This window comes from Momordica charantia, assembly GCF_013281855.1.
Source record: "Momordica charantia cultivar OHB3-1 chromosome 6 unlocalized genomic scaffold, Mcharantia_2.0 BLBB01000006.1, whole genome shotgun sequence".
NCBI lineage: Eukaryota > Viridiplantae > Streptophyta > Magnoliopsida > Cucurbitales > Cucurbitaceae > Momordica > Momordica charantia.
Window position 1 is genome coordinate 28,423,944 of NW_028275164.1, and position 11,020 is coordinate 28,434,963.

Here is an 11,020-nt window from a genome sequence, read left to right on the forward strand (position 1 = left end):
TGTAGGAAGAAAGAGATAATATAACACAAGAACCAACTTGAGACTGAGAGAGTATAATTTTGATTTTGAAAATAATAATCAAATAAAAAGGGTAAAATGGTCAAAATCAAACTTGTAAAACGGAAAAATCGGAATGGATAATTTTTATTAACAAAAATCATCTAGCCATTTTTTAAAACCAAGTGACAAATAGGACACCTGCTATGAATTCTAAAAAAAAAACATTCGATTTTATACATTGCAAACTCAATTTGAGATATTCAGGTAAAGGCCCAAGCCCATACCAACATGGTCCTCCTTGTTACTCTAGACAGGACCTAGATGAGTTCAATTACAAGCCCAATTTAAGGGGAGAGTTATTAAAGCCCAAAGGTGGGGTGTTCGATACTAATTTAGTCATCTTTTCCGATTTAGACAGAGCCCAAATGAGTTCAAATGCAAGCCCACGAGCCCATACTTTGTTCCGATTACTGTAAACAAGGCCCATGATGATTTCAATCACAAGCCCGATTTGAGGTGAAATGTTAGGTGACACCGTGACAAGGCCCAAATGAGCTCAATTTCAAGCCCAATTCGATGTGAGATATTTAGGTAAAGGCCCAAGCCCATATCAATCGGTACAACAGTGATTGATTCTTTTCTTGTTCAATGGGTCACCGTGACTGAATATTAGCCTCAATCGGAGGCCATCCCTCATAATCTCTCTCCCTTTCTCTCTCTAGGATTGTAAGAATGGGTCAGGGAACTCCAGGTGGTCTGAACCGGCAATCCCCCGGCGACCGGAAGTCCGACGGCGACAAAAAGAAAGACAAGAAGTATGAACCAGCGGCACCGCCGACCCGAGTTGGCCGGAAACAGCGGAAGCAGAAAGGTCCGGAGGCGGCGGCTCGGCTGCCCACAGTGACGCCTCTCACAAAGTGCAGGCTGAGGCTTCTGAAGTTGGAGCGCGTCAAGGATTACCTGTTAATGGAGGAGGAATTCGTCACTAATCAGGAGCGCCTTAAGCCGCAGGAGGAGAAGGCGGAGGAAGACCGCTCCAAGGTCGATGATCTGCGAGGATCTCCCATGAGCGTTGGGAATTTGGAGGAGTTGATTGATGAGAATCACGCGATCGTTTCATCTTCAGTTGGACCGGAGTATTACGTTGGTATTATGTCTTTTGTTGATAAAGACCAGCTAGAGCCTGGGTGTGCAATTTTGATGCATAATAAGGTATAGGGTTTTCTTTTCTTTAAATATTTTGTTGAATTTCCTCTTTCTAACTTCTTCTTGGCGTTCGATTTTGTGTCTTGGCCTTATGATTCTGTTAGTTGAAGACTTGGGTAGTTTTCGATTGCAATTTTGGGACTTACTCCTTGTTTGGATGGGGGAAATAATGTGGTCTGGTAGACATTTTAATTTCTTAGATTTGTCCTTCAAGAAGAGGAAGTGGGAACGGCTTCAAATATAGATGACATCCCAAGGCTAGTAATCAGGATTCAGTTCATATAATACTTCATTACACCTCTCTGTGATTCGTGTATTACTACTAAGCAAAGTGTTGTGAAATTTAATTTTGCTGGATATCACGACTGGCAAATTGAAACTTTTAGTACATAATTTGTCAAGGGAACTTATGTTCTGGTCTTAATCATTTCCACTTTTCTGTATAATTCTGATATTGTTAAGCACTTGTGTGAACTGTAAAGCTTATCTTTGAAGTGTTGTAGTCAGATGTGTGATGGAAACAGAATAGTTCATTGGCTTTTGATACGATATTATGCACATGTTTCTTAGTTTGTTATATTGGACTATAATGAAGGCATTCGTTGATCATTTTGCCTATTGTCGGCGGTTACTTTCAGGTACTCTCTGTAGTTGGACTTCTCCAAGATGAGGTTGATCCAATGGTGTCTGTGATGAAAGTTGAGAAGGCCCCTTTAGAGTCATATGCTGATATTGGTGGATTAGATGCTCAGATACAAGAGATTAAAGAAGCTGTTGAGTTGCCATTGACTCATCCTGAGCTATATGAGGACATAGGTATTAGGCCTCCTAAAGGTGTAATACTATATGGGGAGCCAGGAACAGGCAAGACTTTGCTTGCAAAGGTGTGTGTTTATTCTTTTTATTCCCCTTTAAAATTTGCTGCCAAGTCGTTCAATGGCTCTATAACTTATCCTGTTAGAAATTAATCAGACTAGCTTTTTTAGATTACCTATTCAACTTGAAGATCAATTTCTAATTGGATATGTATATATACACCTAAGTTGACTTCATCCTTGTGTCCTATAAATGACCACTCTTTATTAGAACTACTATGTATAGCTTCAATTTTTCTTGACTTTGTAAACTGCATTTTCCGTCTTTTAGGCAGTGGCGAACTCAACTTCTGCAACTTTCTTGCGTGTTGTTGGAAGTGAACTCATCCAGAAATACTTGGGAGATGGGCCAAAGTTAGTGAGGGAACTCTTCAGGGTTGCTGATGATCTCTCACCTTCAATTGTTTTTATTGATGAGATCGATGCAGTCGGCACGAAAAGGTCGGTTGTCTAACATACATATTCTAGAAGAAGATTGTGTTGTTCTGAATTCTGATCCATACTCCCTGCAGGTATGATGCTCACTCTGGAGGTGAACGTGAGATCCAGAGAACAATGTTGGAATTACTGAACCAATTAGATGGTTTTGATTCAAGAGGAGATGTTAAAGTGATACTTGCTACGAACAGAATTGAAAGTCTTGATCCAGCTTTGCTTCGACCTGGCAGAATAGATAGGAAGATTGAGTTTCCCTTGCCTGACATAAAAACCAGGAGGCGTATTTTTCAGGTGTGTTGACATTTTGGCATGTTAATGTGGAAGATGCACGTTAAATATTCCATTTTCCAGTTTAAGATGACCATGACTATAAAAGTGTTTCTTCTTTATCTAACAAGTAAAACTTGAAAACTCTGACTTGCAGATTCACACATCAAGAATGACATTGGCAGATGATGTCAACTTAGAGGAATTTGTGATGACCAAAGATGAATTCTCTGGTGCTGATATAAAGGCCATATGTACTGAAGCTGGGTTGCTTGCTCTGAGGGAAAGGCGCATGAAGGTAATAGTTGCCTCAGTTTTCTAAGAACTATGATGGGATACAACTTTTCCACCTCTAATGATTGATTAACTTAGTTTCAAAGAATCTGTGGTGGTGTTGGTTTTAAAAATTCACATCTTTAGACTTTGATGAATAATTTTCAAGTTTTTAGACTATCAAACTTCATGAAATTTCGGGTCTATATTGCTAGAGATAATGGATGGGGGCTGAACAGTTTATCTAAGTCGTTTAGTACATCGAGTTGATTAAATGACAGTGAAGTGAGGCTTAAGCTGTTCTTTTGATGTTGTCTTCCACTTCAGGTCACACATGCCGACTTCAAAAAGGCAAAGGAGAAGGTTATGTACAAGAAGAAAGAAGGTGTGCCTGAAGGTTTATATATGTGATGAAGATTATCAGAAGTGTGTTTGAAACTGTTCGAAGAAATGTCTTCTTTCACATTTTGGAGTTGGAAATACTTTCTCCATTATCAAACTTTAAGCAATATATACTTGCTTTTTGATTCTGAAGGTAGTTCTTTGGGTAGCCTTTGTTGGAGATGTGTTTCCAATGTTCTCCAAACTGTTCTTCTCCTAATGATTAGAACTGTAATGCATCAAAATTTTGAGATAATCATATATTTCACCTATATGGTTTACAACATCTTTAACTCGTACTCATGTTTTGAAAATTCAAATGGCTAGATTTCATATATCATCTCTTTCAAATCTTATTGATACTTCTAATTTCATTTTCAGCATTTTTGTAAACCAAAAGTATGAGCGAGTGCTTCAAATAACAGTACTTTTCGTATGGAAAAGTCGTTCCAAATTCAATTTCTAACTTTGTGAGTCGGAGCAAAGTTTTCGGGAGCAACATGATATAAAACGTTCAACTTTCGGTTTGATCATTCAATTGCACTCAGTCAAAAACATGACTTCCTACAAACTATTGAGCCTAGAAAGCATTAAACACACGAGAGTTTGAATACACAAACACAGCGTTTAAAAAGAGGAAAAGACGAGAAGACCATACATCATTGCTAAACTTGTCAAATCTATCACCATTACACATTTCAGCTAAACGCTTGGATGGTCTCTCCCCCAGCTTACTTCATTCCGAGAAGAAGTGTCGTTTCCACATCCTTGATTCCAGCATCTGCTGAGCTGAGTACTTAAGGTAAGGGGGCAGAAATTCCCCGTTGATTATACGGATGTCTTCGAACTAGTGTTTTCTGTCCTCCATCCGTGATTGCTGGGGCTAGGAGCCAATGATCGATGATATCTACCAACACAGAAACGGGAATAAATGCTCAAGGAAAACAAAATCATTTATCTGACATGCTTGTAACAACCGCGTCCCAAGTAGTAGAAGAACGTAAATATATGAGAACACTTTAACTGAAAATAATACCTTGCTGCTGAATATGCGAAATGCTTCGTCTTCCATAGCTCTATCAAGTTCCTAATGAGAACAATTAATATAACCAAATTAAGCCAACAACTTTAATTATTGATGTTCACATTCACTAGAATTTGCTGGTAAGTATAATGGGGCAATATTTTGTTATAAGAGTCAAATTTCCCACGTAATGGAACATGAAGACAACTCACGGTTTCTGGATCCGGTGAACTACCAATGGCACAGATGAGCTTCTGAAGGCTTTCATCATTCAAAGTATTGCGTATTTCTGAGGAAGAAGCTGTTGAAAGATGCACAAGGATAAGTGGTAAAAAACCCAGATTGTAGGTTCATTAATGTCCTAATAACAAGCTACAAAGTTATTCTTAACACACAAATAAAACCGTGATAAACAAACAGAGTTTCCCTGCCTAGCTTCTCATCGACATAGAAATTGTTAAATTGTTCAAACTTTAAACCCCCTCAAAAAATATTTTACCATCCAACGGCAGTTCAGCCATACAAATGTTTCAAAAGGCTATCTTATCCTAGAATTATCATGTGACCTAATCCTGTAATCATTTCTCACTTCGACAACTGAAGATTTTTTTGTCTCTCATAATCATCATAAATTTTTTATATTTCTCTTACAAAGAATTATAAAGGCATGTCAAGTGTTTTATGGGCCCAAATGACCCATGTATAAATTGAGGTAAATAAGTCAGTAATCATGAATCAATACCGATGGCCTCCAGCTGCGACTTTTCAAGTACTTCACTTTGGTCTTCGACACATATTGGCCTATCTACAAGTGATCCATTAGGAGCAGCTGAAAACAGAGAACAAAAAACTCGGTGAGCAAAAAGAATGCTTGAAGAATGAATGGGGAAAAGAAAGATAATTAACTTCTACAGCACCCAGGAAGGCTAGAATCAGGAAGGAACTCCATAAGACATTTATTCAGCTGTCTACGAATGTGCATTCAGCATGAGAATAGAGTTAGTCTTACTTGATTGGTCCCCTGCAGACACAGGCTTAACACAAGGAACTTCTGCACAAGTGGCACATTACGTAAGACATCATACTAATAGAATAGAACATTAATCACAGAAAGTGAGTAGAATTACAAAAGAAAACCCTATGAACTATTTATTGGAGCCATACATTCAAGTAACATAGCTTAAAAAACGTAACTAATAAGCATTTAACAGATTCCAGACCCTCAAGTTAATATCAATTCATTCTTATAAAAGGTACAAAAAATTTTCCCTCCTTCAAGAAAACAAGGCAACAGCACTGTAGGTTTTGAAGCAAATAGTATTCGTGATCAATTTGGTTGTCTATCCAAACTTTCATTTCTTGATAGTTGTTCTAGAACTAAAGACCATATGAATATGAAACTGCTTACAAAAATTATAACATACAACCCAAATACAACAAGAGTATCCAAGTTTTCAATAACAGTACCTTTGTGTTTCTTGAAACAAACCAGAGAGCAGCTTTGAGAAAAATGAGACGAAAGTGAAGAAAGGTCAGAAAGTTTTCGATCAAAATACACGAAAGTAACATAAAATAAATCCTTTAGTTTGTCTTACTAAGGTGCAAGGCAAAGGGGGCATTTGTATTTGGATGGTGCTTCATTGCAGACCTGACATTGCCGAGGACCCATAGAATGTTCAATTTTCAGTCCCAAATGCTGCAGCGTAATATGGATAAATAAGAAGGCCCACTAAAATTCTGAGATATAACATAACATGTCGATCCAAATCCACACACACACACATTTCATATATAAAAAATTTTCAGAAAAGAGAACTTTCAAGCAGGAAGTGACGACGATAGTTTGCTTCTATCTCAATAATGAAGTTGAAATTCTGTCCGGAGGGTAAGAATTCGCCATTAGAACTAATGCTAGAGCTGTTACATCAACTTAAACTACACTTGATCATTCCACAATCAGAGGCACATTAGCGAAACATGTACCGATATATTATGGATCACTTCAAGTTCAAGCAAACATAGAATCGAAAGGAGGAAATCAGGACAAGAGAAAAGGAAGAAAAAACGAATTCAGCATGTTCTAACCAAACAATCGGACTTCTAACCATGGATTCACAGGCGAATGAGCAGAAACCAGAAGAAAAGCAGAGGCCCTACCGATTTCGGGTTCGAGAAGCGAAATCGCCGGCTCTCAGATCAAGCAACAAATCGATTTGGCGCCTGGCTTCACCGTCCGACGAAGGGTTTTCAGTTTTCTGGACAAAATCGTTATACCGTAATTTTCTTTTTTATAAAAATAATATGTTGTTAAAACCGAAAACTTTAGTTAAAAAAAGGTATCTTAAAATTTTAAATTTCATGTTTAATAAATCTTTAAACGTGTCATTATTTTCAAAAAAAAATTTTAAGTAATATATTTATAAATTTGAAATTTATTGGATAATTTTAAAATTTAAATGATTAATTGAAAATTTAGAGATGAAATAAAGATTTGAAAATTGATGATTTAAATTAATAATTTTTTTTAGAAAAATTTAGTGAAAATGACTCATATGACCTTCCTAAGTTTCCAATGTGCTCAAATAATCCACCTCTCAAAAATTGTTTTGAATGATTCAAATATGTTTTTTCAGAATTGTCAGTGGAAGTAAATGTACCAAACTACCCCTCAATTATAGCGTCAATTCTCGGGCTGAAACGTGATTTTCATGGCCGTAAGCGTGAAAATGATAACTAATTCTCGGGCAAAATCGCATTTTTCCCGCCCGAAAATTGGCCAAAATGCTAATTTTGGGTTGTTTATGGGCGAGAATTTGCGAGAAGTTAGGATGACTTACAATGAATTCTCAGCTGTTAACTGGTATTATTTCGCCCTAGAATTTAAGGTTTTCCAATTAATCAAACAACCACCTCTCTCATCTGTGCACTTCAGCAAACCAATCTTCTTCATCTGTGCAATTCGTACTCAGATTTGTAGATAACAAAAAGAATATTGTACATTGAAAGTAACTCTTCCATCTGACCACACAGTTTGTTTGTAGCTGAGTAAGATTTCTACACAAACGAGGTAGGTGAAATGTCATTTACAAAGAATGGTCTTTTTTGTGTTTTTCGTCTCTGAAGTCGCACGTTTATATGTCTACCCTTTTGTTTTTTGTTTATTTGGAAACGTTTGAATGCACCTTTGTGGTTTTTATTCTTCCTTAGAGAACGACATGTTTGGGCATGTACTATCTGTATTTTTCCATGATTCTCGGGCGAAGTTAGGGTTATTCAAGGTCGAAAATGACAATATAATATGAGTTTCGGGCAAGAATCATATTGTATACGGGCATGAATTCTCGCTCGAACAACAATACCTTCCGCCCGAGAACGTCGAAAATTTTGAATTTCGAATTTCGAATTCTTCTCTTTCCACATGCAGGATGCCTCGCCTATTTGTTAACTATGGTGGTAGTTGGAATGAGTCACAATTTCTATATGAAGGTGGAATTATGGGAGGTTTGGATGTGGACAACTCTATAACTTATGAGGGAGCTCCTTAGTGTTATGTTCAGCCTTACCCGAATAGATCCGGATCGGTTCAAAATCTTGATACACTGTGTATATAAGTTCAATCTGCAGTACCAGGTTCCGAAGAATTACATCTTTGATGACCATAGCCTTAGATTTTTTTTAAGAGGCCCTCCACTTCCTTCCGAAGTCTCATTGTATGTATCTGTCGTACCGAAGGAAATACATGGCAGTGGAAGCAGTTCAATGAATCATAACATTCCAAAAGCAGAAGCATTTCAATCATTTCCCCACCAGTTAGGGCAGACCGTTCCGTATTATGCTTCATCGTTTCCTTTTGATTCCACGCTCCCAAACTCATCATGTTTTGTCCCATCAATGACGTCGCTGACGGACAATGTAATCCCATGTAACTTGGGTGACGATGAAACAAACTATTACAGTCAATGGGACGATAACGATGAGAACGACGTGGAGTACGAGTACGAGGCCGAGGATGATGACAACCACGATACTGAATTCGATTATGATGTTGATTTTGACAACGAGGAGGAAGTAGACCCAGTGGATGTAGCCGGTCCATCATCAGACCCCTTGACCGAAGTGCACGTGGTCAGTACGAATGCACCGTGTGCAACCAGTCAAGCTTCTTGCTCAAGGGAAATTGCTAGGACAGGTGATGAAGTTTGTTCGTCAACGGTATTGCGGTAGGGAGTACTTTTCGATCGAAAGAAGATTTGCAGTTCAAACTCTTGGTGTACGCAATGAAGATGAATTTTGAATATCGCGTGAAGAAGTCGACAAAAAGTTTGTACACTGTCGGATGCATTGAGGATGGGTGCAAATGGAGCCTACGTTCAAGGAAAATTAAAGGTTCAGATACTTTTCTTATCTCTACATTCTATGAAGTTCACAGTTGCACTCGTGAGGTAATGAAACATGACCACCAGCAAGCTCGAAGTCGTGTAGTGGGTCAGATTATAAAGTCCACATTTAAGGATGTAAGTCGACGTTATAAACCGAAGGATATTGTTAATGACATGCGGAAAAATTATGCTGTTAACATCCGATATGGAAAGGCGTGGCGTGTGAGAGAGAGGGCTTTGGAACTACTAATGGGATCGCCGAAGAAGTCGTACACTCTTTTGCGTAAATACGGTGAGGCGTTGAAATCGGTGAACCCGGACACGGTATTTTCATTGAAGTTGGAGGACGATAAATATTTCCAATATGCATTCATGGCCCTAGGCTGCTCTATCCGGGGGTTTAGAAGTTGCATTCGCGCCATACTTGTCATCGACGGTGCACATCTGAAGGGAAAATATAAAGGTGTGATATTGATAGCCTCCTCTGTTGATGGTAATAATCAGATATATCCAACCAATCCTTAAACGAACCCGAAAAAAAAAACTATTTCTGTCAACTTTCTCGGGGCAATGTTCGGGCGAAGTCGTGCACGAGAATTTTAGCAGTATTAATGAACTCGAACCTTTCGCTCGGGAATCATTAATCCTGTAAAAATTCTCGTGGACTTTCCTAGGCGAGAACGGGCCCCGAGAATTTTCCCAGATCCTACATCTCCCACAATTTCAATTTAGCTCGCCTGAAATGCCCCGGGAATTTAGAGTGCTATTTATTGTCTGGAAAAATTCTCGGGGCATTTCAGGCGAAATAAATAAAAAAGGATTTCCAACACACCATGGCCGAAATGCCCCGAGAATTTATCCAGTCGATAAATAATACTCCGACTGCATATCCACCATGCTCGAAAGACCCCGAGAATTCATAATTTCCCAAATCCGTAATCTAATTTGCCCGAAAACCACCGAGAAATCATCAAATTCTTAAGAACACACTCCAAAACGTTGGCAATCCTAAACTATTTCGCCCGAAACCCACCGAGAATTCTCCAGATTCTAAACAATCGAAGCCTAACCCACTTCCTACGAAATAACCCCGAGAATACCTCCCATTCGAAAAACCCACAACGACAGTCATCTTCAACCTCCCATACACCTCAAACAACCAGAAATCGGTACAAATACTCGCCGGAAACTAAAACCCCTAAAACTTTAAGATGAAATCGATGGAAAAAAACGAAATCGAAAAGGAAAACAAGAAATAAACAAAATGAAATTGAACCTTCAATGTCCACGCTACTTTCAAAACGAAATGGAACGTCTAATCGAAGCTTTCTGTGTTGAAGGGAACGGAGGGAATCGAAAAGGAGAAGAAGAAGACGAAGGAAAACGAACGGGAAAAGATAGAGGGAGAAAGGCCAAAGGTTAGTTGTTTTTACTTCAAGGGTACAAATGTATTTTTTTTTTAATTAATTAAAATAATAAAGTAGGTAACTGAAAAAATTTTAGAGGGCAGGATTATTTGAGCAAAATAGAAACCTGGGAGGGTCATATGTGTCATTTTCCCAAAAATTTAACTTAAAAATTATTATTTAGAATTAGTAATTGTTACAGCCCACTCATGAATTCTGTTTCTTTAGAAGCAATTGTGTAGTCTACTTAATAATTAATATAGTTTAGTTTGTTAGTCGAATTAATTTAAATAATTTATTCAAAATTTACTTAAACTACAACATCATGTCCAAAGGTCAGCAGTTGATTGAGCTAATGTAAACCTGACCTAATCATCTATTAGATTGAAGAGGAATTGTTGGTTAAATTCTATATGTGTTTCCAAATTTTTACATATTTAGATTTCCATATTTTTTTCTTTTTATTAATCTCAGATTTGCCCACAATTAATACTTTTTGATTTAATGATATTTTTTTATTTAAATAATTAGATTTAATATTTACTCAAACTAGTCCGTTTGGTATATATATTATATGCATCAGTCTTCCTCTCTGTATCTGTCTTGTCTTCTTCTTCATGCTACTCCCTTCTTCAACTGTCTTCTCCGACAACGAGTAACAATCTGGTGGCGACCTCTCCGCCACGACCCACATGCAGCAGCGCGGCTTTGAGCAACAAAGACAGACAACGGAACCACTTAGAATGACGGTTGACAACGAGACCACTTTGG

At 37.9% G+C, this 11,020-nt stretch overlaps 3 protein-coding genes across 4 annotated transcripts; 2 read left to right on the forward strand and 1 right to left on the reverse strand.

Moving 5' to 3' along the window:
- The first annotated feature begins 682 nt into the window (after positions 1-682).
- LOC111024484 (26S proteasome regulatory subunit 4 homolog B) lies at positions 683-3,726 on the forward strand. Its single transcript, XM_022302182.2, has 6 exons — positions 683-1,212; positions 1,845-2,090; positions 2,353-2,522; positions 2,594-2,810; positions 2,944-3,084; positions 3,387-3,726. The coding sequence occupies exons 1-6, from the start codon at positions 733-735 to the stop codon at positions 3,468-3,470; spliced, it is 1,338 nt and encodes a 445-aa protein (XP_022157874.1). The 5' UTR covers positions 683-732; the 3' UTR covers positions 3,471-3,726.
- Positions 3,727-3,946: 220 nt separating this feature from the next.
- Positions 3,947-6,781, reverse strand: LOC111024491 (HIT-type Zinc finger family protein). Of its 2 annotated transcripts, XM_022302192.2 has the most exons (8): positions 6,622-6,781; positions 6,060-6,160; positions 5,932-5,963; positions 5,474-5,515; positions 5,207-5,293; positions 4,677-4,765; positions 4,477-4,527; positions 3,947-4,347 (listed from the first exon to the last, which is right to left on the reverse strand). In XM_022302192.2, the coding sequence occupies exons 2-8, from the start codon at positions 6,131-6,133 to the stop codon at positions 4,324-4,326; spliced, it is 399 nt and encodes a 132-aa protein (XP_022157884.1). In that variant the 5' UTR covers positions 6,134-6,160; positions 6,622-6,781; the 3' UTR covers positions 3,947-4,323. The 2 variants fall into 2 exon arrangements, with proteins under 2 accessions (XP_022157884.1, XP_022157892.1); XM_022302200.2 differs by lacking the exons at positions 5,932-5,963; positions 6,060-6,160 and having other exon boundaries at positions 5,371-5,515; positions 6,622-6,739.
- A 1,960-nt stretch (positions 6,782-8,741) lies between these two features.
- LOC111024785 (uncharacterized) lies at positions 8,742-9,368 on the forward strand. Its single transcript, XM_022302562.1, has one exon. It carries the CDS (start codon positions 8,742-8,744, stop codon positions 9,366-9,368), a length of 627 nt encoding a protein of 208 aa, XP_022158254.1.
- Positions 9,369-11,020: the final 1,652 nt, after the last annotated feature.

Coding starts and splice junctions, on each gene's coding strand:
- LOC111024785 (XM_022302562.1), top strand. CDS start 8,742: ATGAAGATGAATTTTGAATATCGCGTGAAGAAGTCGACAAAAAGTTTG.
- LOC111024491 (XM_022302192.2), bottom strand. CDS start 6,133: ATGGGTCCTCGGCAATGTCAGGTCTGCAATGAAGCACCATCCAAATAC. Junction 5,964..6,059: donor CCCCTTTGCCTTGCACCTTA/GTAAGACAAACT, acceptor TTTTTCTCAAAG/CTGCTCTCTGGTTTGTTTCA. Junction 5,294..5,473: donor GTCTGCAGGGGACCAATCAA/GTAAGACTAACT, acceptor CTCTGTTTTCAG/CTGCTCCTAATGGATCACTT.
- LOC111024484 (XM_022302182.2), top strand. CDS start 733: ATGGGTCAGGGAACTCCAGGTGGTCTGAACCGGCAATCCCCCGGCGAC. Junction 2,811..2,943: donor CCAGGAGGCGTATTTTTCAG/GTGTGTTGACAT, acceptor TCTGACTTGCAG/ATTCACACATCAAGAATGAC. Junction 3,085..3,386: donor TGAGGGAAAGGCGCATGAAG/GTAATAGTTGCC, acceptor CTTCCACTTCAG/GTCACACATGCCGACTTCAA.